This window comes from Leptodactylus fuscus, chromosome 6 (genome assembly GCF_031893055.1).
Source record: "Leptodactylus fuscus isolate aLepFus1 chromosome 6, aLepFus1.hap2, whole genome shotgun sequence".
NCBI lineage: Eukaryota > Metazoa > Chordata > Amphibia > Anura > Leptodactylidae > Leptodactylus > Leptodactylus fuscus.
In genome coordinates, this window is record NC_134270.1 from 169,917,119 (window position 1) to 169,941,128 (window position 24,010).

Genomic DNA, 24,010 nt, shown 5'->3' on the forward strand with positions numbered 1-24,010 from the left:
GCCCTTGCACACAGTATTATGCCCTATAGTGGCCCCTGCACACAGTATTATCCCCCATAGTGGCCCCTGCACACAGTATTGTCCCCCACAGTGGCCCCTGCACAGTATCATCCCCCATAGTGGCCCATGCACACAGTATTATCCCCCATAGTGGCCTCTGCACACAGTATTATCCCCCATAGTGGCCCCTGCACAGTATCATCCCCCATAGTGGCACCTGCACACAGTATTATGTCCCATAGTGGCCCCTGCACACAGTATTATGCCCCATAGTGGCCCCTGCACACAGTATTAAGTCCCATAGTGGCCCCTGCACACAGTATTATCCCCCATAGTGGTCCCTGCACAGTATCATCCCCCATAGTGGCCCCTGCACACAGTATTATCCCCCATAGTGCCCCTTGCACACAGTATTATCCCCCATAGTGGCCCCTGCACAAAGTATTATGCCCCATAGTGACCCTTATACACAGTATTATCCCCCATAGTGGCCCCTGCACACGGTATTATGTCCCATAGTGGCCCCTGTACACAGTATTATGCCCCATAGTGGCCCCTGCACACAGTATTATGTCCCATAGTGGCCCCTGCACACAGTATTATCCCCCATAGTGGCCCATGCACACAGTATTATCCCCCATAGTGGCCCCTGCACACAGTATTATGTCCCATAGTGGCCCCTGCACACAGTATTATCCCCCATAGTGGCCCCTGCACACAGTATTATCCCCCATAGTGGCCCCTGCACAGTATCATCCCCCATAGTGGCACCTGCACACAGTATTATGTCCCATAGTGGCCCCTGCACACAGTATTATGTCCCATAGTGGCCCCTGCACACAGTATTATGTCCCATAGTGGCCCCTGCATACAGTATTATCCTCCATAGTGGCCCTTGCACACAGTATTATGTCCCATAGTGGCCCCTACACAAAGTATTATGCTCCATAGTGGCCATTGCACACCGTATTATCCCCCATAGTGGCATCTGCACACAGTATTATGTCCCATAGTGGCCCCTGCACACAGTATTATGTCCCATAGTGGCCCCTGCACACAGTATTATGCCCCATAGTGGCCCCTGCACACAGTATTATCCCCCATAGTGGCCCTTGCACACAGTATTATCCCCCATAGTGGCCCATGCACACAGTATTATCCCCCATAGTGGCCCCTGCACACAGTATTATGCCCCATAGTGACCCCTGCACACAGTATTATGTCCCATAGTGGCCCCTGCACACAGTATTATCCCCCATAGTGGCCCCTGCACACAGTATTATCCCCCATAGTGGCCCCTGCACAATATCATCCCCCATAGTGGCCCCTGCACACAGTATTATCCCCCATAGTGGCCCTTGCACAAAGTATTATGTCCAAGAGAGAAAAAAAGTTTGGAGCTCACCGTGTGTGTTCTAATATTCCAACCGGGGTGCACGATCAGCCTTCCGGGCAAAAAGGCAAATTGAATGGAATATAAACAAGGATGAAGATCAGCATCACTCGGAGGAAGACGTAGAAAAATTCTTTATTCCATTTCCAGCGTAAAAAACATATAACAATGAAGAAAAAGTGATGACAAAAAAACACATTAAAAAACGCCGACGCGTTTCGGAACACACAGTTCCTTAGTCATGGCTTTTTTAAACTGAGCACAACCATGCTAGTATATATATGCTAGAGACTAACAGCAAGATTCATTTCGCATCGGTTAGCAATAAAGACAAATTAAGTACAAGTGTGTGTTGGTCTGATATTTATGCACCACCCACTATGCAAATCTCACATAATTATTTTTACAAAAAATACACGTACAAACATCCTATATCCATCTTATTCGTGTTGTATTCTTCCTCTTTTATGCACTTTTCCTTTTGAATCATCCTACATGTTCACAGACTCTAAAGTATAGGACATTGCTTCTTCGGACATTTCCCGGTCACGTGTTGTAAACGGACCAATTAGATCACAATTGTGAATCCATTCATAAAAAGAAAGGAGTAAGACAGAGAGGAACTGAATCACGTGATGTAAACGAGCCAGTCAGCATTATATCTACAACACAAAGAAGAGAGTCACCATATATTACTACAAACATATTGGATAAAGAATAACACAAGTTTATTATCATGAACAAACTCCGATCACGTGTCACAAAAGGACCAATCAAACCCCTCTGTGTATAGGGAACTACTGCAATGTCTGGCTGCCTCCAAGGACGTGAATCCATCCAGACTATTGATATACCCATAAAAGACGATGGCCACAGGTAAGTGTAACTCTCAGATGGTAAATATCTACATTAATATATAAATGTTAAGTCAGATTTCATATTCATACCTTGGGGGGCCCTGGAATTAAACTGTAAAATCCAAAACGCCTCCCTTAAAAGTAAATTTTTTCTCCAGTCACCACCCCTACGAGGTTTCTTGACCATTTCTACACCACAAAATTTCATAGAGTCTAAGACTCCTCCATGTGCCGTGGAAAAATGTTTCGAAGCCCCCGATGAGTTTTCTAGGCACTTATTACTGTCGGAAATGTGTTCTGAAATCCGTGTTTTGACTGATCTGATAGTGCAACCAATGTAATCCACCTGGCACATGGTACATTTTATACAATAGACTAAATGATGCGTATCGCAATTCATATGATTATTGATGTTAACTATGCAGTCTGATGCATAGCTTTTTATCTGTTTGGTTTTATAAACATATTTACACACCATGCAACGTTTCTTTCCACACATAAAAAAACCCTTTTGATCTAACCAATTATTTTTATCGCAAGTTGGATTAGATTGAAAAAAACTAGGGGACAACAAATCATTAAGAGATCTTCCTTTTTTGGCTACAAAGGAAACACCTTTTTCTAAGATCTTATCAGTAATGTCATCAGTGCATAATATAGGCATGTTTTTTTGAATGATTGTAACAATATCTTTATATTGGGTACTATAAGGTGTAGAAAAGACTGGTTGCACTATCAGATCAGTCAAAACACGGATTTCAGAACACATTTCCGACAGTAATAAGTGCCTAGAAAACTCATCGGGGGCTTCGAAACATTTTTCCACGGCACATGGAGGAGTCTTAGACTCTATGAAATTTTGTGGTGTAGAAATGGTCAAGAAACCTCGTAGGGGTGGTGACTGGAGAAAAAATTTACTTTTAAGGGAGGCGTTTTGGATTTTACAGTTTAATTCCAGGCCCCCCAAGGTATGAATATGAAATCTGACTTAACATTTATATATTAATGTAGATATTTACCATCTGAGAGTTACACTTACCTGTGGCCATCGTCTTTTATGGGTATATCAATAGTCTGGATGGATTCACGTCCTTGGAGGCAGCCAGACATTGCAGTAGTTCCCTATACACAGAGGGGTTTGATTGGTCCTTTTGTGACACGTGATCGGAGTTTGTTCATGATAATAAACTTGTGTTATTCTTTATCCAATATGTTTGTAGTAATATATGGTGACTCTCTTCTTTGTGTTGTAGATATAATGCTGACTGGCTCGTTTACATCACGTGATTCAGTTCCTCTCTGTCTTACTCCTTTCTTTTTATGAATGGATTCACAATTGTGATCTAATTGGTCCGTTTACAACACGTGACCGGGAAATGTCCGAAGAAGCAATGTCCTATACTTTAGAGTCTGTGAACATGTAGGATGATTCAAAAGGAAAAGTGCATAAAAGAGGAAGAATACAACACGAATAAGATGGATATAGGATGTTTGTACGTGTATTTTTTGTAAAAATAATTATGTGAGATTTGCATAGTGGGTGGTGCATAAATATCAGACCAACACACACTTGTACTTAATTTGTCTTTATTGCTAACCGATGCGAAATGAATCTTGCTGTTAGTCTCTAGCATATATATACTAGCATGGTTGTGCTCAGTTTAAAAAAGCCATGACTAAGGAACTGTGTGTTCCGAAACGCGTCGGCGTTTTTTAATGTGTTTTTTGTCATCACTTTTTCTTCATTGTTATATGTTTTTTACGCTGGAAATGGAATAAAGAATTTTTCTACGTCTTCCTCCGAGTGATGCTGATCTTCATCCTTGTTTATATTCCACAAAGTATTATGCCCTATAGTGGCCCCTGCACACAGTATTATCCCCCATAGTGGCCCCTGCACACAGTATTATCCCCCATAGAGGCCCCTGCACAGTATCATCCCCCATAGTGGCCCATGCACACAGTTTTATCCCCCATAGTGGCCTCTGCACACAGTATTATCCCCCATAGTGGCCCCTGCACAGTATCATCCCCCATAGTGGCACCTGCACACAGTATTATGTCCCATAGTGGCCCCTGCACACAGTATTATGCCCCGTAGTGGCCCCTGCACACAGTATTATGTCCCATAGTGGCCCCTGCACACAGTATTATCCCCCATAGTGGTCCCTGCACAGTATCATCCCCCATAGTGGCCCCTGCACACAGTATTATCCCCCATAGTGGCCCTTGCACACAGTATTATCCCCCATAGTGGCCCCTGCACAAAGTATTATGCCCCATAGTGACCCCTATACACAGTATTATCCCCATAGTGGCCCCTGCACACAGTATTATGTCGCATAGTGACCCCTGCACACAGTATTATGCCCCATAGTGGCCCCTGCACACAGTATTATGTCCCATAGTGGCCCCTGCACACAGTATTATCCCCCATAGTGGCCCATGCACACAGTATTATCCCCCATAGTGGCCCCTGCACAAAGTATTATCCCCCATAGTGGCCCCTGCACACAGTATTATCCCCCATAGTGGCCCCTGCACAGTATCATCCCCCATAGTGGCCCCTGCACACAGTATTATCCCCCATAGTGGCCCTTGCACACAGTATTATGCCCTATAGTGGCCCCTGCACACAGTATTATCCCCCATAGTGGCCCCTGCACACAGTATTATGTCCCATAGTGGCCCCTGTACACAGTATTATGCCCCATAGTGGCCCCTGCACACAGTATTATGTCCCATAGTGGCCCCTGTACACAGTATTATCCCCCATAGTGGCCCATGCACACAGTATTATCCCCCATAGTGGCCCTTGCACACAGTATTATGTCCCATAGTGGCCCCTGCACACAGTATTATCCCCCATAGTGGCCCCTGCACACAGTATTATCCCCCATAGTGGCCCCTGCACAGTATCATCCCCCATAGTGGCCCCTGCACACAGTATTATCCCCCATAGTGGCCCTTGCACACAGTATTATGCCCTATAGTGGCCCCTGCACACAGTATTATCCCCCATAGTGGCCCCTGCACACAGTATTATCCCCCATAGTGGCCCCTGCACAGTATAATCCCCCATAGTGGCCCATGCACACAGTATTATCCCCCATAGTGGCCCTTGCACACAGTATTATGGCCTATAGTGGCCTCTGCACACAGTATTATCCCCATAGTGGCCCCTACACAAAGTATTATGCCCCATAGTGGCCATTGCACACAGTATTATCCCTCATAGTGGCCCCTGCACAGTATCATCCCCCATAGTGGCACCTGCACACAGTATTATGTCCCATAGTGGCCCCTGCACACAGTATTATGTCCCATAGTGGCCCCTGCACACAGTATTATGTCCCATAGTGGCCCCTGCATACAGTATTATCCTCCATAGTGGCCCTTGCACACAGTATTATGTCCCATAGTGGCCCCTACACAAAGTATTATGCCCCATAGTGGCCATTGCACACCGTATTATCCCCCATAGTGGCATCTGCACACAGTATTATGTCCCATAGTGGCCCCTGCACACAGTATTATGTCCCATAGTGGCCCCTGCACACAGTATTATGCCCCATAGTGGCCCCTGCACACAGTATTATCCCCCATAGTGGCCCTTGCACACCGTATTATCCCCCATAGTGGCCCCTGCATACAGTATTATGTCCATAGTGACCCCTGCACACAGTATTATCCCCCATAGTGGCCCCTGCACACAGTATTATCCCCCATAGTGGCCCTTGCACACCGTATTTTCCCCCATAGTGGCCCTTGCACACAGTATTATGTCCCATAGTGCCCCTGCACACAGTATTATCCGCCATAGTCGCCCCTGCACACAGTATTATCCCCCATAGTGGCCCCTGCACACAGTATTATCCCCCATAGTGGCCCCTGCACACAGTATTATGCCCCATAGTGACCCCTGCACACAGTATTATGTCCCATAGTGGCCCCTGCACACAGTATTATCCCCCATAGTGGCCCCTGCACACAGTATTATCCCCCATAGTGGCCCCTGCACAGTATCATCCCCCATAGTGGCCCCTGCACACAGTATTATCCCCCATAGTGGCCCTTGCACAAAGTATTATGCCCTATAGTGTCCCCTGCACAGTATCATCCCCCATAGTGGCCCATGCACACAGTATTATCCCCCATAGTGGCCTCTGCACACAGTATTATCCCCCATAGTGGCCCCTGCACAGTATCATCCCCCATAGTGGCACCTGCACACAGTATTATGTCCCATAGTGGCCCCTGCACACAGTATTATGCCCCGTAGTGGCCCCTGCACACAGTATTATGTCCCATAGTGGCCCCTGCACACAGTATTATCCCCCATAGTGGTCCCTGCACAGTATCATCCCCCATAGTGGCCCCTGCACACAGTGTTATCCCCCATAGTGGCCCTTGCACACAGTATTATCCCCCATAGTGGCCCCTGCACAAAGTATTATGCCCCATAGTGACCCCTATACACAGTATTATCCCCATAGTGGCCCCTGCACACAGTATTATGCCCCATAGTGGCCCCTGCACACAGTATTATGTCCCATAGTGGCCCCTGCACACAGTATTATCCCCCATAGTGGCCCATGCACACAGTATTATCCCCCATAGTGGCCCCTGCACACAGTATTATCCCCCATAGTGGCCCCTGCACACAGTATTATCCCCCATAGTGGCCCCTGCACAGTATCATCCCCCATAGTGGCCCCTGCACACAGTATTATCCCCCATAGTGGCCCTTGCACACAGTATTATGCCCTATAGTGGCCCCTGCACACAGTATTATCCCCCATAGTGGCCCCTGCACACAGTATTATCCCCCATAGTGGCCCCTGCACAGTATAATCCCCCATAGTGGCCCATGCACACAGTATTATCCCCCATAGTGGCCCCTGCACACAGTATTATGCCCCATAGTGGCCCCTGCACACATTATTTTCCCCCCATAATGGCCCCTGCACACAGTATTATCCCCCATAGTGGCCCCTGCACACAGTATTATGCCCCATAGTGACCCCTGCATACAGTATTATCCCCCATAGTGGCCCCTGCACACAGTATTATGTCCCATAGTGCCCCTGCACACAGTATTATGCCCCATAGTGGCCCCTGCACAGTATCATCCCCCATAGTGGCCCATGCACACAGTATTATCCCCCACAGTGGCCCTTGCACACAGTATTATGCCCTATAGTGGCCTCTGCACACAGTATTATGTCCCATAGTGGCCCCTACACAAAGTATTATGCCCCATAGTGGCCATTGCACACAGTATTATCCCTCATAGTGGCCCCTGCACAGTATCATCCCCCATAGTGGCACCTGCACACAGTATTATGTCCCATAGTGGCCCCTGCACACAGTATTATGTCCCATAGTGGCCCCTGCACACAGTATTATGCCCCATAGTGGCCCCTGCACACAGTATTATCCCCCATAGTGGCACCTGCACACAGTATTATGTCCCATAGTGGCCCCTGCACACAGTATTATGTCCCATAGTGGCCCCTGCACACAGTATTATGCCCCATAGTGGCCCCTGCACACAGTATCATCCCCCATAGTGGCCCCTGCACACAGTATTATCCCCCATAGTGGGCCCTGCACACAGTATTATGCCCCATAGTGACCCCTGCACACAGTATTATGTCCCATAGTGGCCCCTGCACACAGTATTATCCCCCATAGTGGCCCCTGCACACAGTATTATCCCCCATAGTGGCCCCTGCATACAGTATTATCCCCCATAGTGGCCCCTGCATACAGTATTATCCCCCATAGTGGCCCTTGCACACAGTATTATGTCCCATAGTGACCCCTGCACACAGTATTATGTCCCATAGTGGCCCTTGCACACAGTATTATGCCCTATAGTGACCCCTGCACACAGTATTATGTCCCATAGTGCCCCTGCACACAGTATTATGTCCCATAGTGCCCCTGCACACAGTATTATGCCCCATAGTGGCCCCTACACAAAGTATTATGCCCCATAGTGGCCATTGCACACAGTATTATCCCTCATAGTGGCCCCTGCACAGTATCATCCCCCATAGTGGCACCTGCACACAGTATTATGTCCCATAGTGGCCCCTGCACACAGTATTATGTCCCATAGTGGCCCCTGCACACAGTATTATGCCCCATAGTGGCCCCTGCACACAGTATTATCCCCCATAGTGGCACCTGCACACAGTATTATGTCCCATAGTGGCCCCTGCACACAGTATTATGTCCCATAGTGGCCCCTGCACACAGTATTATGCCCCATAGTGGCCCCTGCACACAGTATCATCCCCCATAGTGGCCCCTGCACACAGTATTATCCCCCATAGTGGGCCCTGCACACAGTATTATGCCCCATAGTGACCCCTGCACACAGTATTATGTCCCATAGTGGCCCCTGCACACAGTATTATCCCCCATAGTGGCCCCTGCACACAGTATTATCCCCCATAGTGGCCCCTGCATACAGTATTATCCCCCATAGTGGCCCCTGCATACAGTATTATCCCCCATAGTGGCCCTTGCACACAGTATTATGTCCCATAGTGACCCCTGCACACAGTATTATGTCCCATAGTGGCCCTTGCACACAGTATTATGCCCTATAGTGACCCCTGCACACAGTATTATGTCCCATAGTGCCCCTGCACACAGTATTATCCGCCATAGTCGCCCCTGCACACAGTATTATCCCCCATAGTGGCCCTTGCACACAGTATTATGCCCTATAGTGGCCCCTGTACACAGTATTATCCCCCATAGTGGCCCCTGCACACAGTATTATCCCCCATAGTGGCCCCTGCACAGTATCATCCCCCATAGTGGCCCATGCACACAGTATTATCCCCCATAGTGGCCCATGCACACAGTATTATGCCCTATAGTGGCCTCTGCACACAGTATTATCCCCATAGTGGCCCCTACACAAAGTATTATGCCCCATAGTGGCCATTGCACATAGTATTATCCCTCATAGTGGCCCCTGCACAGTATCATCCCCCATAGTGGCACCTGCACACAGTATTATGTCCCATAGTGGCCCCTGCACACAGTATTATGTCCCATAGTGGCCCCTGCACACAGTATTATGCCCCATAGTGGCCCCTCCACACAGTATTATCCCCCATAGTGGCCCTTGCACATCGTATTATCCCCCATAGTGGCCCCTGCATACAGTATTATGCCCATAGTGACCCCTGCACATAGTATTATCCCCCATAGTGGCCCCTGCACACAGTATTATCCCCCATAGTGGCCCTTGCACACCGTATTATCCCCCATAGTGGCCCTTGCACACAGTATTATGTCCCATAGTGCCCCTGCACACAGTATTATCCGTCATAGTCGCCCCTGCACACAGTATTATCCCCCATAGTGGCCCTTGCACACAGTATTATGTCCCATAGTGCCCCTGCACACAGTATTATCCGCCATAGTCGCCCCTGCACACAGTATTATCCCCCATAGTGGCCCCTGCACACAGTATTATTCCCCATAGTGTCCCCTGCACACAGTATTATGCCCCATAGTGGCCCCTGCACACAGTATTATGTCCCATAGTGGCCCCTGCACACAGTATTATGTCCCATAGTGGCCCCTGCACACAGTATTATGCCCCATAGTGACCCCGGCACACAGTATTATGTCCCATAGTGGCCCCTGCACACAGTATTATCCCCCATAGTGGCCCCTGCACACAGTATTATCCCCCATAGTGGCCCCTGCACAGTATCATCCCCCATAGTGGCCCCTGCACACAGTATTATCCCCCATAGTGGCCCTTGCACACAGTATTATGCCCTATAGTGGCCCCTGCACACAGTATTATCCCCCATAGTGGCCCCTGCACACAGTATTATCCCCCATAGTGGCCCCTGCACAGTATCATCCCCCATAGTGGCCCATGCACACAGTATTATCCCCCATAGTGGCCCTTGCACACAGTATTATGCCCTATAGTGGCCTCTGCACACAGTATTATCCCCATAGTAGCCCCTACACAAAGTATTATGCCCCATAGTGGCCATTGCACACAGTATTATCCCTCATAGTGGCCCCTGCACAGTATCATCCCCCATAGTGGCACCTGCACACAGTATTATGTCCCATAGTGGCCCCTGCACACAGTATTATGTCCCATAGTGGCCCCTGCACACAGTATTATGCCCCATAGTGGCCCCTCCACACAGTATTATCCCCCATAGTGGCCCTTGCACATCGTATTATCCCCCATAGTGGCCCCTGCATACAGTATTATGCCCATAGTGACCCCTGCACACAGTATTATCCCCCATAGTGGCCCCTGCACACAGTATTATCCCCCATAGTGGCCCTTGCACACCGTATTATCCCCCATAGTGGCCCTTGCACACAGTATTATGTCCCATAGTGCCCCTGCACACAGTATTATCCGCCATAGTCGCCCCTGCACACAGTATTATCCCCCATAGTGGCCCTTGCACACAGTATTATGTCCCATAGTGCCCCTGCACACAGTATTATCCGCCATAGTCGCCCCTGCACACAGTATTATCCCCCATAGTGGCCCCTGCACACAGTATTATTCCCCATAGTGTCCCCTGCACACAGTATTATGCCCCATAGTGGCCCCTGCACACAGTATTATCCCCCATAGTGGCCCCTGCACACAGTATTATGCCCCATAGTGACCCCGGCACACAGTATTATGTCCCATAGTGGCCCCTGCACACAGTATTATCCCCCATAGTGGCCCCTGCACACAGTATTATCCCCCATAGTGGCCCCTGCACAGTATCATCCCCCATAGTGGCCCCTGCACACAGTATTATCCCCCATAGTGGCCCTTGCACACAGTATTATGCCCTATAGTGGCCCCTGCACACAGTATTATCCCCCATAGTGGCCCCTGCACACAGTATTATCCCCCATAGTGGCCCCTGCACAGTATCATCCCCCATAGTGGCCCATGCACACAGTATTATCCCCCATAGTGGCCTCTGCACACAGTATTATCCCCATAGTGGCCCCTACACAAAGTATTATGCCCCATAGTGGCCATTGCACACAGTATTTTCCCTCATAGTGGCCCCTGCGCAGTATCATCCCCCATAGTGGCACCTGCACACAGTATTATGTCCCATAGTGGCCCCTGCACACAGTATTATGCCCCATAGTGGCCCCTGCACACAGTATTATGTCCCATAGTGGCCCCTGCACACAGTATTATCCCCCATAGTGGTCCCTGCACAGTATCATCCTCCATAGTGGCCCCTGCACACAGTATTATCCCCCATAGTGGCCCTTGCACACAGTATTATCCCCCATAGTGGCCCCTGCACAAAGTATTATGCCCCATAGTGGCCCCTGCACACAGTATTATCCCCCATAGTGGCCCCTGCACAAAGTATTATGCCCCATAGTGACCCCTATACACAGTATTATCCCCCATAGTGGCCCCTGCACATAGTATTATGTCCCATAGTGGCCCCTGCACACAGTATTATGCCCCATAGTGGCCCCTGCACACAGTATTATGTCCCATAGTGGCCCTGCACACAGTATTATCCCCCATAGTGGCCCCTGCACACAGTATTATCCCCCATAGTGGACCCTGCACACAGTATTATCCCCCATAGTGGCCCCTGCACAGTATCATCCCCCATAGTGGCCCCTGCACATAGTATTATGTCCCATAGTGGCCCCTGCACACAGTATTATGCCCCATAGTGGCCCCTGCACACAGTATTATGTCCCATAGTGGCCCTGCACACAGTATTATCCCCCATAGTGGCTCATGCACACAGTATTATCCCCCATAGTGGCCCTTGCACACAGTATTATGCCCTATAGTGGCCCCTGCACACAGTATTATCCCCCATAGTGGCCCCTGCACAAAGTATTTTCCCCCATAGTGGCCCCTTCACAGTATCATCCCCCGTATTGGCCCCTGCACACAGTATTATCCCCCATAGTGACCTCTGCACACAGTATTATGCCCTATAGTGGCCCCTGCACACAGTATTATGTCCCATAGTGGCCTCTGCACACAGTATTATCCCCCATAGTGGCCATTGCACACAGTATTATCCCCCATAGTGATTCCTACACACAGTATAATTCCCCATAGTGGCCCATGCACACAGTATTATGCCCCATAGTGACCCCTGCACACAGTATTATGTCCCATAGTGACCCCTGCACACAGTATTATGTCCCATAGTGGCCCTTGCACACAGTATTATGTCCCATAGTGGCCCCTGCACACAGTATTATCCCTCATAGTGGCCCTTGCACACAGTATTATCCCCCATAGTGGCCCCTGCACACAGTATTATGTCCCATAGTGGCCCCTGCACACAGTATTATGTCCCATAGTGGCCCCTGCACACAGTATTATCCCCCATAGTTACCTCTGCACACAGTATTATCCCCCATAGTGGCCATTGCACACAGTATTATCCCTCATAGTGGCCCTTGCACACAGTATTATCCCCCATAGTGGCCCCTGCACACAGTATTATGTCCCATAGTGGCCCCTGCACACAGTATTATGCCCTATAGTGGCCCCTGCACACAGTATTATGTCCCATAGTGGCCTCTGCACACAGTATTATCCCCCATAGTGGCCATTGCACACAGTATTATCCCCCATAGTGATTCCTACACACAGTATAATTCCCCATAGTGGCCCATGCACACAGTATTATGCCCCATAGTGACCCCTGCACACAGTATTATGTCCCATAGTGACCCCTGCACACAGTATTATGTCCCATAGTGGCCCTTGCACACAGTATTATGTCCCATAGTGGCCCCTGCACACAGTATTATCCCTCATAGTGGCCCTTGCACACAGTATTATCCCCCATAGTGGCCCCTGCACACAGTATTATGTCCCATAGTGGCCCCTGCACACAGTATTATGTCCCATAGTGGCCCCTGCACACAGTATTATCCCCCATAGTTACCTCTGCACACAGTATTATCCCCCATAGTGGCCATTGCACACAGTATTATCCCTCATAGTGGCCCTTGCACACAGTATTATCCCCCATAGTGGCCCCTGCACACAGTATTATGTCCCATAGTGGCCCCTGCACACAGTATTATGCCCCATAGTGGCCCCTGCACACAGTATTATGTCCCGTAGTGGCCCTTGCACACAGTATTATGTCCCATAGTGCCCCTGCACACAGTATTATCCCACAGTATTTTCAGTCCCCAGAGTATAATAATCGGAGACCGAAAGGGGGTACCAACATAAAAAACACTGTTAGGGAGCCTTCACACGGAGTATACGTGTTGCTCAATCTGAGCCGTACAAGCGAGCGCTGTGGAAGGCTCCCGAACACTTACCATTCACTTCAATCGGAGCGCTCGTAAAGCCGGCAGCTCGCAGTGTACGGCTCAGAATGAGCGACACGTTAAGGGCTAGTTCACACGTGAACTACCCGCGCGGGTTTTGACACAGAGAGAGACGCGGCGAGCCGCATCTCTCTCTTGTCAAAACCCGCCCGCCGCGACCATCGCTGTCGCGGCTTAACCCTCTGCTGTCGGCTCAAATGAATGAGCCGACATAGGAGGGAGCTGCCGCCTGAAGAAAGGACATGTCCTTTCTTTTCTCCGCTAGCAGCAGCTCGCCACTAGCGGAGAACAGAAGCCCGGCGGTCTCCATAGACCACCATTTTAAGGGGAGGTTTTGGACGCGAAATCCGCTGTCAAAAACCTCCCCTTATACTCACGTGTGAACTAGCCCTTACTGAAGGCTCCCTTACTTACCTATCTCCGACTCTGCTGCAGTCCTCCGTAGTGTCGGCCATCTTCAATTATGTCCGGGATGTCACATGACCTGGGACACAGGCCCCGGTCATATGACTTCAGGGAGAGTCACAGAAGCCTGCCCAAAGAGAAGCCTGCCCGGTGAGGTGAGTATCACGTTTTTTTTTATGTTTCTTACCTCTCCTGGACGTCCGCTCATTATACTTGGGGGTTTGAAAAGACCCCCGGGTATAATAATAATGTTTGTGGGGCCCGTGGCATCACCTACCGATCCCGGTCCCTGCCACCGTGCCAGGATCGGTAAGTAAATAGGGCCCGTTACCGTTAGGGAACTGCAGCCTACAGACACGGAGGGTCGGACGTCAGGGAGGCTGGATGCAATTCCAACTCTTACCACTAAGCCTAAAATAGTTTGTGACTTTCCGGAAATAGAACATGGTCCATAGACACAATGATATGGAGAAGACCCTATGGACTTTGATGGGAGAGTTTTTTGGTTATGTTCTATGACCTGGGCAGTAGTCATTGTGCATAGAGTGGAGTAGATAAGATGTGACATCACCTATAGTGACATACATATATATATATATATATATATATATATATATATATATATATATATGTGATCGTCAGTGCTCTGTAAGTCAGGTAGATGCGGCAAAGATATCTCCTACAGGAAACAGATTTTGGCATATTATTTGGTTTAGTGGTAAGAGTCAGAACAGCAGGATTTTTATAAAATATCAGTAATAATATGGAAGTTTCACATTACTCTTTGTATTGTTCCAGCAATAAGCGGGCAGTTCAGACTACACAGCCTACGGAGCAGCATTGACCTGCGTATAAGTACTTACAGGTAGGGAGAGGAGGAGTACAGCCATTGGTGAAGCAGCAGCTGGAGCCGGCTAAGACGCTGGTCTGTAAAATACTGTAACTGCCATTATTAGAGCACTGACTGCGGTACCCACAACTTGTCTTAATGAGTTTGGACATTGGTACACCAGCTGCAAAGAAACAAGATAGAGATGAACACAAAAGGTAACCCCGAACCATACCTCCCAACTTTTGAAAAGTAGAAAGAGGGACAAAATGTGCGGCGTGCGGGGCGCAGTGCGTTAAATTTGGCTCCGCTCACTTTTATGTTGACTCCGTCCATTCTCATTCATTTTTCACGTGCTCCCATACAGTATATTCCTCCTACAGTCACCCGTAAATTATATGTCCCCCCTCTATCTCTCCTCCAGTTTCATATAGGCCCTTCATCTGACCCCAGTTTCATGTCCCCTCCATCTCTGCCCCCAGATTCATGCCCCCCCATCTCTGCCCCCAGTTTCATGTCCCCTCCATCTTTGCCCCCAGTTTCATGTCCCCCCATCTCTGCCCCCAGTTTCATGTCCCCTCCATCTCTGCCCCCAGATTCATGTCCCCTCATCTCTGCACCCAGATTCATGTCCCCCCTCCATCTTTGCCCCCAGATTCATGTCCCTCCATCTCTGCCCCCAGATTCATGTCCCCTCCATCTCTGCTCCCAGATTCCTGTCCCCCCATCTCTGTCCCCAGATTCATATCCCTCCATCTCTGCCCCCAGATTCATGTCCCCTCCATTTCTGCCCCCAGATTCCTGTCCCCCCATCTCTGTCCCCAGATTCATATCCCCCCATCTCTGCCCCCAGATTCATGTCCCCCCCATCTCTGTCCCCAGATTCATGTCCCTCCATCTCTGCCCCCAGATTCATGTCCCCTCCATTTCTGCCCCCAGATTCATGTCCCCCCATCTCTTCCCCCAGATTCATGTCCCCCCATCTCTGCCCCCAGATTAATGTCCGCCTCCATCTATGCCCCCAGATTCATGTCCCCCATCTCTGCCCCCAGATTCATGTCCCCTCCATCTATGCCCCCAGATTCATGTCCCCACATCTTTGCCCCCAGATTCATGTCCCCCATCTCTGCTCCCATATTCATGTCTCCTCCATCTCTGCCCCCATATTCATGTCCCCTCCATCTATGCCCCCAGATTCATGTCCCTCCATCTCTGCCCCCAGATTCATGTCCCCCATCTCTGCCCCAGATTCATGTCCCCTCCATCTATGCCCTCAGATTCATGTCCCCACATCTCTGCCCCAGATTCATGTCCCCCATCTCTGCCCCCATATTCATGTCCCCTCCATCTATGTCCCCAGATTCATGTCCCCCCATCTCTGCCCCCAGATTCATGTCCCCCCATCTCTTCCCCCAGATTCATCATATCGCGTCTACACAGCGACTAGCCGGAGTGCAGCGGCAAAGCAAGGAGCTGAGCTGTGACAGCTCCTTGCTTTAGTCGCGTATGTATTCAACTCAGATCTGCGTCCTCCTCCGGACGCAGATCTGAGTTGAAATCGGGACATACCTCCCTTCAACCGGGACCGCAGGACACGTCACCGAAATCGTGAATGCCCCGCGGAAATCGGGACGGTTGGGAGGTATGTCGAACTGTTCTGACTCCGGACCCGTAGTCTGGAAATGTAGGAGGAGAGGGGTCTAGTTTAGAATATGTCAACAGAGGTTGGGGGTCTATAAGTAGGTTTGGCCTACTCTGAACTGGTCCAAACTGAGGTCTGTATTTACTTAGGAGCTTACACCGAGCTGACCTCCACAGAAATAATCGACTAGTGGTACCGGGTGGTCACAGGTACAGATAGCAGCGGTTTTCAACACACCCAAAACTGAGTGGTGTAAAATCAAAGACAGACCAATAGGTTGCCCTTTAGAATAAAGGGAAATCCACAAAAACCGCGCTTGACCTGTATGCTCTAAAAAATTTATTGGAGACAGATTTCTTGACACACGACACTTATGCAAGCGTTTCGGGGTTGATGCCCCTTTTTCAAGTGATATACAATGCAGAATACGACTGGACCTTAAATAAAACACACATAAAAAAGGTCCAATCACTACAACTATTCAAATGTACATCACAATATTCAGAAGCTTCCAGCAATCCAAAAGTTCTGACATAACTCAAATGTAGAACAATACAAGACATTCAACATAATTGTCATTGCCCAGTACAATCTCAGCAGAAAATACTTGGAGCACAATTTCACCTCGGTCATGTGTTAGACCTAATTGCAGACTATTATAGCTGTTTAAAAAGAGAGTAAGGGTACTTGTTGCCCAGAGCTGGATTAGGTCTGTAGTGTTCCAGTATCTGTCATCAGTAGTGGCGTCCTCGTGGTGTGCGGAAGTTTATATATCACTATGGATACCATAATGTATATCGCGCATGCGTGCACCGGAACTACTATACATGTATGCCGCAGTTCTGTAATGTATTTTATACCTTCTATATTAAGGCCAGTTTCTGATATTTGATTAAATGAGTCATGCGAGAATGTTGTTTCTACTGAAAATTTGCTTGATCAGCCGCTGTGTTGTGCTCGTCCGGAGCGGAGACCGGCGCATGCGCAGTTGGTCTGCCTCACTACGAGGCTTGTAAGACAACTGGACTGCACGTGCATGTGCAGTAGCTAAAATCATCTGACACTTCTTGGGAGAGAGACAAGACCTCACGTATGCTATTGAAAGACTGTGTAAGGGAACATAATAGGAGCAATTCCCCAGTAGCTGCTGGAAACCCTGGGAAGGGGCACAAGAGACAGTGAGCCCTAAGCTGAAGCCCCCCACTGTCCCTTCCTGCTTGCCTGGTCCTATCCTACATAATAGGTGGCAACTTGGAGACGATCCCTTCCTATATCTGTGAAACACAAAGCGCAGACAAGACAAACAACAACAAAGGGAGGTCAGCTAGCCAGGGGTCAGTAACAGTCGAGCAATGCAGAGCCAAAATCGATATCCAAAAGAGTAGTCAATAGGGAAAGCCAGAGGTCAAGAATCAGAATACACGAATAAACAGCAAGAGAAAAGCCAGCACGCACAAGGCAATAGCAAGCATCAATGTGAATGTCAGCCAAGAATAAATAGGGGAGGAAGAACCTGCCCTGAACCTGATAGGAAGGCAGGCTGTCAATCACAGGGTAAGACAAAACTTAACTCTTAGAGGAGCAGAGGAAAATGAAGGAGACGGGTGTGGTGGAAAATCAATTACCAAACTAGATCCGTGTTCACACAGTGCAACCAAAAACTCTAAGCAAGGAATCAAACTGCACATGGCTCCTGCACTGCCGCATGCGAGCAGAGGGCGGCGCAGTGACCCGAGCAGGCAGAGACGTTACAGACTGTCTCAGATGTTCTTGCTCGTTTTACAGTGACATTGTTTCTATTAGATAATAAAGAGCATCCTAGAGGACATCATTCAATAGGATAAAAGTAACATTAAAACTTCAAAATGTGTCATAATAAGTAATTGCATCTCCTGCTACTCGTGGACTTAGTGACTCTCCTTTAGTCTAATAGTGGTTTCCCCTGAAATGAGCATTTTCTCCCATAGACTATAATGGGATTCGACGTTCGATCGAGTAGTCGAATATTGAGGGGCTACTCGAAACGAATATCGAATCTCGAATATTTCACTATTCGCTCATCTCTAGTAGTGAACTCAATTACAAAGGAATCATTTCCCATCAAAACTAATTTCAACTGTGCCTCTTCATACATAATTTATGTCTTAACATGTCCGTGCGACCTCCAGTATGTTGGCCGTAAAACAATGTGTTTGCGAGAAAGAATGAACAAACATCAGTCTAACGTGCTTAATGGTGTCTAGACTTGCAAAGAATTCAAAGACTTTATTATAACCCCACTGGGACAAATTCCAAGTAACTATATGAACAGGTTTGACCCTTTGAAGAAAAAAGAGATGCATTGGATATTTAAATTGCAGACTCTGACCCCCCGATGGTCTCAGTGAGGCACTGGAAGATGTGTCATGCACTGGGTTGGTGGTACCAAAATACAACTGTTATCACTGGAAGATGTGTCCTACATAGGGTTGAGCGATCGGGATCGGAAAAGATCGGATTTTGATCGGCGATCGAGTAAATTTCACGATCACGATCGGAATTCCGACCCGATCTTTTCCAGCGGGATCGAGATCGGAGGTTATCTCAAGATCGGCTCAACCCTAAAAGTGAATTTTCCCATAGAGAAGCATTGACTAAGGTTGAGGATCGGGTTCGGAAAGGATCGGATTTCGATCGGCGATCGAGCAAATTTCACGATCGCGATCAGGATCGAGATCGGCTGGAAAATGATCGGAAATCGGATTTTAAAATCGATCTTGAAATCTCAAGATCGGCTCAACCCTAGTCCTACAATTAGTTCTGCCACGGCTCTAAAAATATAATTGTTTTTATAAGAAAGTAATTTATTCATAATTTATTTAATTTATTTTTTATATCAGCTTGTATGTAATCTTTATTTATATGTTTTATTTCCTAAATGAACACATTGTATACATATTTTATATACAATAGGAAAATAATGCATCAAATTACTTTTTACATAGGATTTATGATTTACCGATAGATGCAATTACTTATTATGACACATTTTGAAGTTTTAATGTTACTTTTATCCTATTGAATGATGTCCTCTAGGATGCTCTTTATTATCTAATAGAAACAATGTCACTGTAAAACGAGCAAGAACATCTGAGACAGTCTGTAACGTTTCTGCCTGCTCGGGTCACTGCGCCGCCCTCTGCTCACATGCGGCGGTGCAGGAGCCGTGTGCAGTTTGATTCCTTGCTTAGAGTTTTTGGTTCCACTGTGTGAACACGGCTCTAGTTTGGTAATTGATTTCCCACCACACCCGTCTCCTTCATTTTCCTCTGCTCCTCTAAGAGTTAAGTTTTGTTGTGCCCTGTGATTGACAGCCTGCCTTCCTATCAGGTTCAGGGCAGGTTCTTCCTCCCCTATTTATTCTTGGCTGACATTCACATTGATGCTTGCTATTGCCTTGTGCGTGCTGGCTTTTCTCTTGCTGTTTATTCGTGTATTCTGATTCTTGACCTCTGGCTTTCCCTATTGACTACTCTTTTGGATATCGATTTTGGCTCTGCATTGCTCGACTGTTACTGACCCCTGGCTAGCTGACCTCCCTTTGTTGTTGTTTGTCTTGTGTCTGCGCTTTGTGTTTCATGGATATAGGAAGGGATCGTCTCCAAGTTGCGACCTATTATTTAGGATAGGACCAGGCAAGCAGGAAGGGACAGTGGGGGGCTTCAGCTTAGGGCTCACTGTCTCTTGTGCACCGTCCCAGGATTTCCAGCAGCTACTGGGGAATTGCTCCTATTGCAATTTCTTTACACAGTCTTTCAATAGCATACATGAGGTCTTTTCTCTCTCCCGAGAAGTGTCAGATGATTTTAGCTACTGCACATGCAGTCCAGATGTCTTCCAAGCCTCGTAGTGAGGCAGACCAACTGCGCACGCGCCGGTCTCCGCTCCAGACGAACACTACAGAGAGGCTGATCAAGCAAACTTTCAACAACATTCTCGCATGACTCATTTAATCAAATTGCAGAAACTGGCCTTAATATAGAAGGTATAAAATACATTACAGAACTGCGGCATACATGTATAGTAGTTCCGGTGCACGCATGCGCGATATACATTACGGTATCCTTAGTGATATATAAACTTCCGCACACCACGAGGACGCCACTACTGATGACAGATACTGGAACACTACAGACCTAATCCAGCTCTGGGCAACAGGTACCCTTACTCTCTTTTTAAACAGCTATAATAGTCTGCAATTTGGTCTAACACATGACCGAGGTGAAATTGTGCTCCAGGTATTTTCTGCTGAGATTGTACTGGGCAATGACAATTATGTTGAATGTCTTGTATTGTTCTACATTTGAGTTATGTCAGAACTTTTGGATTGCTGGAAGCTTCTGAATATTGTGATGTACATTTGAATACTTGTAGTGATTGGACCTTTTTTATGTGTGTTTTATTTAAGGTCCAGTCGTGTTCTGCATTGTATATCACTTGAAAAAGGGGCATCAACCCCAAAACGCTTGCATAAGTGTCGTGTGTCAAGAAATCTGTCTCCAATAAAGTATCTATATATTTTTTAGAGCATACAGGTCAAGCGCAGTTTTTTTGGATTTCCCTTTATTCCAAAGGGAAACTTATTGGTCTGTCTTTGATTTTACACCACCCAGTTTTGGGTGTGTTGAAAACTGCTGCTATCTGTACCTGTGACCACCCGGTACCACTAGTCGATTATTTCTGTTGAGATCAGCTCGGTGTACAACCCCAAATTGGCCTATATGGGGCTCACAATCTAAATTATTAAAAATAAATTAAATTTTGCAAGAATTTCAGGCTCAGCAAAACCCCACATTTTGGAGGTTCACCATCCAAGAACTATTGTTATACTTAAGGGTCTTTTTAGACTTCAGAGTATAATGATCGTAGGCTCAGGAGAGGTGACAAACATTAAAAAAGTGCACCCCACCTCTCCTGGGCTCAGGAAAAATTCCCTGCTCTTCAACGACATCACAGATGTGTGTTAGGCTGGCATCATTCTACATTGTGACCGTCCCATGTGATGTTTGTGATGTCACTAAATAGGCGCAAAGACAGAAGGGAGTAAAGCCAGAGCCTAGGAGAGGTGAGTAAAATTGGTTTTTATGCTTTCTCATCTCCCCTGGGCCTCAGATCATTATATAATGATAGCAGTTTCAGTTCAGACATACACAACCACCAGGTGAACTTCGAGTGACAAATTTTTCGGGCTTCATCAGACAAATACTTTTTCAGCGTTCCCTACTTGTGGAGCCTCGCTCCTACTCCGTCGCTTCCACTTCAGCCCTCCCGGGGGCCCTATGCATCTCATATCACATCACTTTCAGTGACATTCTGGCTAAAACTAAAACTACCTGCAAGTGACAGATGCATTTTAACCAGATACATGGATGCAGACTGGGCTGGAGATACACTTGACATAAAATCTACCAGTGGTTATCTTTTCTTACTCTCAGGTGGACCAAGTAGTTGAGCTACTAAAAAACAATCAATAGTGACACTGCTGACAACAGAGTATGTTGCCATAGCACAAGCAGCTCAAGAAGTTTTATGGTTGAGACAACTACTGACAGACTTAGGAGAACAAATGTTGGAACCAACAAAGTTGTATGAAGACAATCAAGGTTGTATTGTTCTTGCTCAGATGGAAAGAGGTAATCCAAGAACAAAACACATTGATAAGGTTTCATTTTTGAAGGATTACCAGGAGCAAGGAATGCTGAAGTTAGAATACTGTCCAACTGAAGATATGACAGCCTTATTCTTACTAAGGCATTGAATGCTGAAAGACATCAGAAGATGATGAAGAAATTAAGTTTGACTGAATAAGTCTTTATTGTTGAGAAAGGGTGTTGGCATATACATATATGCAACAGATATAGACTTATTATTTTATACTGTGTTGGAGGAAATTATAGCTTCATTATTATTGTTATGTGCTGAACACAGTATAATTGTATGCTATAGAGACTTGTCTGTATCTCACCATGCTGTATATCTATGGTTAGTTCTTTCCAGTGTGTTCCTTGTGTTGTTGTATTGACAAGCTGATGTATCTGACCTCATGTTCTGTATAATCTACTCTGAATCTTTCTTCTGCGACTACACTGTGCAATAGTTAAGACTTTTCCAAAAGTATAGGGTTCGACCAAATTCTTGGAGAGGTGCTAAAAATAATAAACAGCTCATTGTCACCTTGCCTCATCTCTCCAGGCATTTAGGTGTCCCCCTGGGGTGCTAATGTCACTCAGGTGGTGGTAGAAGGTCGGGAACAAGGCTATTTTCCATGGGGGAGCCCCGGAGCAGTCGTGAGAGGTAATTATGAGCTGTTTGCACCTTCCTGGATTTTTATACTTTGGGTCTGAACCAAAACTTGCAGACAAACCTCACTAATATTTGTAACATGGATGTTGCAACCATCACTAATCTCTAGACTTCTGTATCTGCAGATTGGCTCGGTGTAGTAGGACAGCCTATCATGGTATCGCTGCCCAAAGTCTGCCATAGCCAGTGAGGAACAGTGAGCAATGTCAACCAGGGCGTACAAGATAGCACAGAAACATTTCTTGGGGTTACCCATAATCTCATTGTCCACTTACCTGCTGAGACCAAAGTATATATGGTTAGACACGCCTGACCTGGCAGACAGGTTTTTACAGGTCCTGTACATGGAACATCGCTGGCATCTGTGCACTCAATACAAGACAGGGAGTGACCTGGAACAATATGGAAATACACAAGAAGCTTTATTGTATATTGTTCACCAGCAGAGTTTCCAATCTACAGGTCATCTCAACAAAACAGAATATCTTCACAAAGTGGATTTAGTTAAGAAAGTCAATAGAAAAAGTGGCCTCCAATATTTGACTCCATCATTGACTATGGAAACTTCCCACTGGACCTCACACACCTTGGATTGTGTCCTCTTCACTTTCCTCCAGACTCTGGGACCTTGATCTCCAAAGGAAATGTAACATTAACTTTTATCAGAAAACAAGACTTTGGACCACTGAGCAACAGTTGGGTCCTTCTTCTCTGTAGCCCAGGTAAGACACTTCTGACATTATCATCGGACCATAAGTGGCTTGACACAGTTGTTGACCATGTCCTAGATACATCTATGTGGGTGGCTCTTGAAGCAGCTGCAATTCACTTCTTATCAATCTCCTCCACATTCTTCATTGGCCTGTTGTTGACAATCCTTTCAGTCATACGATTATCTCTGCTGCTTATGCACCTTTTTCCACCAAACTTTTTCCTCCCACTCAGCTTCCTATTAAGGTGCTTAGATATGGCCCTCTGTGAGCAGCCAACTTCTTAAGCAATGTCTGCTTGTGGTATACTCTTCATGTATAGACTGTCAATGACAACTGTCAAGACAGCAGTCTTCCCCATGATTGTGTAGCCTTCTGAACCAGACTGAAGGTCCACTTAAAGGTGTCAAAAGCCTCGGCAGGTGTTTTGTATCGATTAGATATTACATTGTGACACAAGGAGGATACAAT

At 47.1% G+C, this 24,010-nt stretch overlaps 1 protein-coding gene across 1 annotated transcript in view; it reads right to left on the reverse strand.

Moving 5' to 3' along the window:
* The window catches only part of LOC142209166 (uncharacterized), a 39,749-nt gene extending 16,032 nt beyond the window's left edge, over positions 1-23,717 (reverse strand). Inside the window, exons 1-4 of the mRNA XM_075278098.1 lie at positions 23,659-23,717; positions 23,416-23,462; positions 23,105-23,221; positions 14,880-15,029 (exon numbers count right to left, since the gene is read on the reverse strand). Coding sequence (XP_075134199.1) covers positions 14,880-15,029; positions 23,105-23,221; positions 23,416-23,462; positions 23,659-23,717 — 373 coding nt within the window. The remainder of the gene's footprint in view (positions 1-14,879; positions 15,030-23,104; positions 23,222-23,415; positions 23,463-23,658) is intronic.
* Between the last annotated feature and the right edge of the window lie 293 nt (positions 23,718-24,010).